Source organism: Coenobita brevimanus, chromosome 79, assembly GCF_032717465.1.
Source record: "Coenobita brevimanus isolate Jiangsu-jjx chromosome 79, ASM3271746v2, whole genome shotgun sequence".
Taxonomy (NCBI): Eukaryota; Metazoa; Arthropoda; class Malacostraca; order Decapoda; family Coenobitidae; genus Coenobita; species Coenobita brevimanus.
In genome coordinates this window covers 32274379-32279378 of record NC_137032.1, presented here as the reverse complement: position 1 = coordinate 32279378, position 5000 = coordinate 32274379, and the positions used below count along the sequence as shown (strand labels likewise).

General features: G+C 47.2%; 1 protein-coding gene across 1 annotated transcript in view; it reads right to left on the bottom strand.

Moving 5' to 3' along the window:
- LOC145409084 (uncharacterized) overlaps positions 1-5000 on the bottom strand; it is a 79038-nt gene that overhangs the window by 27810 nt on the left and 46228 nt on the right. Inside the window, exons 3-5 of the mRNA XM_080279630.1 lie at positions 3712-3778; positions 2511-2905; positions 2218-2478 (exon numbers count right to left, since the gene is read on the bottom strand). Of these exons, the coding sequence (XP_080135756.1) occupies positions 2218-2478; positions 2511-2905; positions 3712-3778 (723 nt within the window). The remainder of the gene's footprint in view (positions 1-2217; positions 2479-2510; positions 2906-3711; positions 3779-5000) is intronic.

Below are 5000 nucleotides of genomic sequence, written 5' to 3'. Positions count from 1 at the left end.
CCTCCTTCTTTCCTTCATCTCCTCCTTTTTTCCTTCTCTCTTCTTCCTTTTCTCTTTAGCTTCTGTTCCTCCATTCCTTCCTTCCCTCATCTGTTTACTTTCCATACATCCTTCCATTGCACCTTCCTTCCTTCCCACCTTCCATTCATCCATCCATCAATTCATTCTTTCTTCTTTCCTTCCTTCCAGTCATCCCTCCCTTCCTTCCTTCTTTTTCCTTCACTTCCTCCCTCCCTTCCTCCTTCCTCTCCAAATCTTCCTTAATTAATGACTCTCCTTCACACGGTCATCTCTCGCTCTCTCTCTCTCTCTCTCTCATCCTACTTCCTTCCCTCTAATCTTTTCCCCTCCCCGCTTATCCTTGTCGCTCTGTCTATCTATCTATCTACCTATCTGTAATTCTATCTATCTATCTCAACCATATTTGCTCCTTCCTTTACATTTCCCAAAATCTGTTCTTCTCCCCATATCTATCTACCCTCTATTTACCGGTCTCTCTCTCTCTCTCTCTCTCCATTCCGTCCCTCTTTTTCTTACTTTCGTCTCCTCTTTTATTTGCATTCTTTCACTTTCCCTACCTTCCTCACTCCCTCCTTCTCCCCTCTTTTCTCCTTCCCTCTCACTACCTCCCTCCCTCCAATTTGCCTCCTTCCCTCTCTTTCTCTCTCCCTCCGTTCTCTCTTCCTTCCCTCCCACACACTCCCTCCTTTCCTTCTTCATCCTTTCATATTTCTCCCTCCCCTCCACCCCCCTCCTTCCCTATCTCTCCCTCCCTCCCTCCATCCATCCATCCTTCCCCTCCTCTTTCCCTCTCTCACATTTTCTTTCACTCTCTCTCTCTCTCTACCTTTTCAGCGTCATATCTAAATATTCCTGAATCCTGCACAAATATTTATACCTCTCTCTCTCTCTCCCCTCCCTCTCTCTCTCTCTAATTCACACACCCGCACTCTTACTCTCTTGCATTCACTCTTAGTAACAAAAGCACAAAAGCAGTCTCAGCCTCTCTCTCTCTCTCTCTTTTCTCCCAATCTCACAGTCTACCTCCCTCCCTCTACCCCCTCCCTCCCTCCCTCCCTCTCTTTTCCTCCCTCCCTCTTTCTCACTTTTGCCTCCCTCCCTCTCTCTCACTTTTCCCTCCCTCCCTCTCTCTCTCTTACTTTTGCCTCCCTCCCTCCCTCTCTCTTACTTTTGCCTCCCTCCCTTTCTTTCACCTTTCCCTCCCTCCCTCTCAATCACATTTCCCTAACTTCCTTCCTCTCTCACTCTCACGCTTTCCTCCCTCCCTCCCTTTCTCGCATCTCTCCCTCCCTCCCTCCCACTCACCTTTCTCTCCCTCTCATCTTACTCTTTATCTCATTCCCTCTCACCTTTCCCTCCCTCCCTCTCTCACTTTTCCTTCCTCCCTCCCTACCATTTCAGGCAGCCATTAATAGACATCTGAATACTGCACAATTATTTACTCTCTCTCTCTCTCTCTCTCTCTCTCTCTCTCTATGTCTGCCTGTCTATCTATGCCTTTCTATCTATCAGTTTATCTATCTTAAATATTATATCTATATCTTCAACATGCGTCTCGTCAATTATCTTAACCCTCCCTCCCTCCCACTCTCTCTCTCTCTCTCTCTCTCTCTCTCTCTCTCTCTCTCTCTCTCTCTCTGTCTCTCTCTCTCTCTCTTCTCTAACAGCATCAGAATCACCGGATCTCAGCACTAAGCTCCTCTTAAACACCAACAGACAGTAACTTCCAAGGCCACCACACACACACACACACACACACACACACACACACACACACACACACACTAGACTCTCCCCCTCATTAGGTTAGATTAGCTTAGTTTAGGTTAGGTTAGGCTAGGTTTGCTTTGCTAGGGTAAGGATGGATTGGGCAGGGTTGGGTTGGGTTGGGTTGGGTTGGGTTGGGTTGGGTTGGGTTGGGTTGGGATGGGTTGGATTGGGTTGGGATGGGACGGGACGGGACGGGACGGGACGAGACGGGATGGGATTGGTTAAGTTTGATTAAGTTCACCTGGATATGGTTAGGTCAGGATTAATTAGATTCGTAAGGTAAGGCAAGGAAGGCAAGGTAAGGCAAGGAAGGCAAGGCAAGGAAAGTAAGGCAAGGAAGGCAAGGCGAGGCAAGGTTAGACTGAGTGGATCAACTAATCAACATTCCCTTTACAACACAATCATCAGTTCAGTCTTTCCCCCAACCCCACAATCAGCTCCCAGGCCATCAGCACTCTTCAGCACTCTCACAATGGCACAATCAGCACTCTTCAGCACACCCACAATGGCACAATCAGCACTCTTCAGCACACCCACAATGGCACAATCAGCACTCTTCAGCACACCCACAATGGCACAATCAGCACTCTTCAGCACTCCCACAATGGCACAATCAGCACTCTTCAGCACACCCACAATGGCACAATCAGCACTCTTCAGCACACCCACAATGGCACAATCAGCACTCTTCAGCACACCCACAATGGCATAATCAGCACTTCCACAATGGCACAATCAGCACTCTTCAGCACTCCCACAATGGCACAATCAGCACTCTTCAGCACTCCCACAATGGCACAATCAGCACTCTTCAGCATCCCCACAATGGCACAATCAGCACTCTTCAGCACACCCACAATGGCACAATCAGCACTCTTCAGCACACCCACAATGGCACAATCAGCACTCTTCAGCACACCCACAATGGCACAATCAGCACTCTTCAGCACTCCCACAATGGCACAATCAGCACTCTTCAGCACACCCACAATGGCACAATCAGCACTCTTCAGCACTCCCACAATGGCACAATCAGCACTCTTCAGCACTCCCACAATGGCACCATCAGCACTCTTCAGCACACCCACAATGGCACAATCAGCACTCTTCAGCACTCCCACAATGGCACAATCAGCACTCCCGCAATGGCACAATCAGCACTCCCACAATGGCACAATCAGCACTCTTCAGCACACCCACAATGGCACAATCAGCACTCTTCAGCACATCCACAATGGCACAATCAGCACTCCCACAATGGCACAATCAGCACTCTTCAGCACTCCCACAATGGCACAATCAGCACTCCCACAATGGCACAATCAGCACTCAACCAAGGCAGGCTTACTGGAATTATTCTAGTGGCGGCATTGATTGAGACTTGCCGAATTGTTTTAAAGTTAACAGGTCACAGCATCACTGGCGGTGGTGGTGTGGTGGTGGTGGTGGTGGTAGTGGGGGTGGCAGGGGTGGTAGTAATAGTAGTGGTGGGAGGGGTGGTGTGGTTGGGGGTGAGGGAGAATGATGTGGGGGTACAGTAGGGTGATGGGGGGGGTGAGGTGAGAGGGCGGGGGGAGTGGTGTGGTAGGGGGTGGGGGGAGTGGTGTGGTAGGGGGTGGGGGGAGTGGTGTGGTGGAGGGTGGGGAGGAGTGGTGTGGTTGGAGGTGGAGGGGAATGATGTGGTGGGGGAAGAGTGGTGTGGTGGGGGGTGGGAGCGGTGTGGTGTGATGTGGTCGGGTGTGGTAAGTTACTGGAAGAAGCACACCAATTATCCAGGAAAAACTGACAAAATTTTTCAAGAATACAACCTACTATTTCCACGTAAACAAGGCCAGAGTGAGCAATTGTTTTCCCTTATTGCCATTTACTAAGCACCTTAACCCACTAAACCACCAGGCGCCCAATTGGTTATATAATTACCTCCAGTCTTAGTAAATGGTCTCCTGGGCTGCAAGAAATCATTAAGGTTTTCACGGTGTAGAGTCACCTGAAAGTACCACATCAGGTGAGTGGATGGTAGGTGCCCATTACCAGATATTCCCCCCTCATACTATCCTCCCTTCAGCCAGACTAAATCACACAAACTCTGGGAATAAATTACTGAAAGGTTTGGTCGTTTAGAGTCAAAGTACCACATCAGGTGAGTGGATGGTAGGTGCCCATTACCAGATATTCCCCCCTCATACTGTCCTCCCTTCAGCCAGACTAAATCACACAAACTCTGGGAATAAATTGCTGAAAGGTTTGGTCATTAATATCGCCTCTAATTGCCCTCTCTCGCCGCTGATTAAGGTATGTCCTGGATTTATTTAACCACTTAATTAACACCTTCTTAATTTGACCACTTTAATCATGGCTGGGTGAGACTAACACTTCACCTCTTCTACTTGTCTTTTTTCTCTGCTGGCTAATATTCCTAAGCTGAGAGAGACTTGGTATATTTCCCTGCCTACATACAGAAAACATTCCCCCTCTTCAGCTTGTCACTTTCCTCTGCTGGCTAATATTCCTAAGCTGAAAGAGGCTTGGTAAGTTTCCCTGCCTACATACAGCTTGTCACTTTCCTCTGCTGGCTAACTAAGCTGAAAGAGGCTTGGTAAGTTTCCCTGCCTACATACAGCTTGTCACTTTCCTCTGCTGGCTAATATTCCTAAGCTCTGCCCACACACACAGAAGTTAGTCTAATATTCCACTTCTTCTACTTCTCATTTTCTCCACTGGCTAATATTTCTAAGCTGAGAGAGAGACGGTATACAGTATTCCTCTGCCCATAGACACAAGAGTTCGCCTGATATTTCTGCCTCTTCTACTGGTCTGTTTCCCTCTGTTGGTAAATATTCCTAAGCTGAGAGACGCTTGGTATATTTCTCTGCCCATAGATATAAAAGCTCGCCTAATATTTCACCAGTTCTACTTTCTCTGCTCAGAAAAATAACAATAATGATGATAAATAATAATAATAATAATAATAATAATAATAACGCTCCGTGATAATTATGAAGCAGACACAGTGATGTACAATAACATGAAGATTTTTGTACCCAACTGTATTTTTTTAAATTCTTGTTGCCTTATATATAGATTTCTGTATTTACTTTTGGCCAATACTATCATAAAATAATTCGGAGGAGGCAAGAATTACGAGAAAAATGAGTCAGCGATAGAAAGACGTTTGGAATTTATGTGGGACACCAAGGTCTGTGTCATCT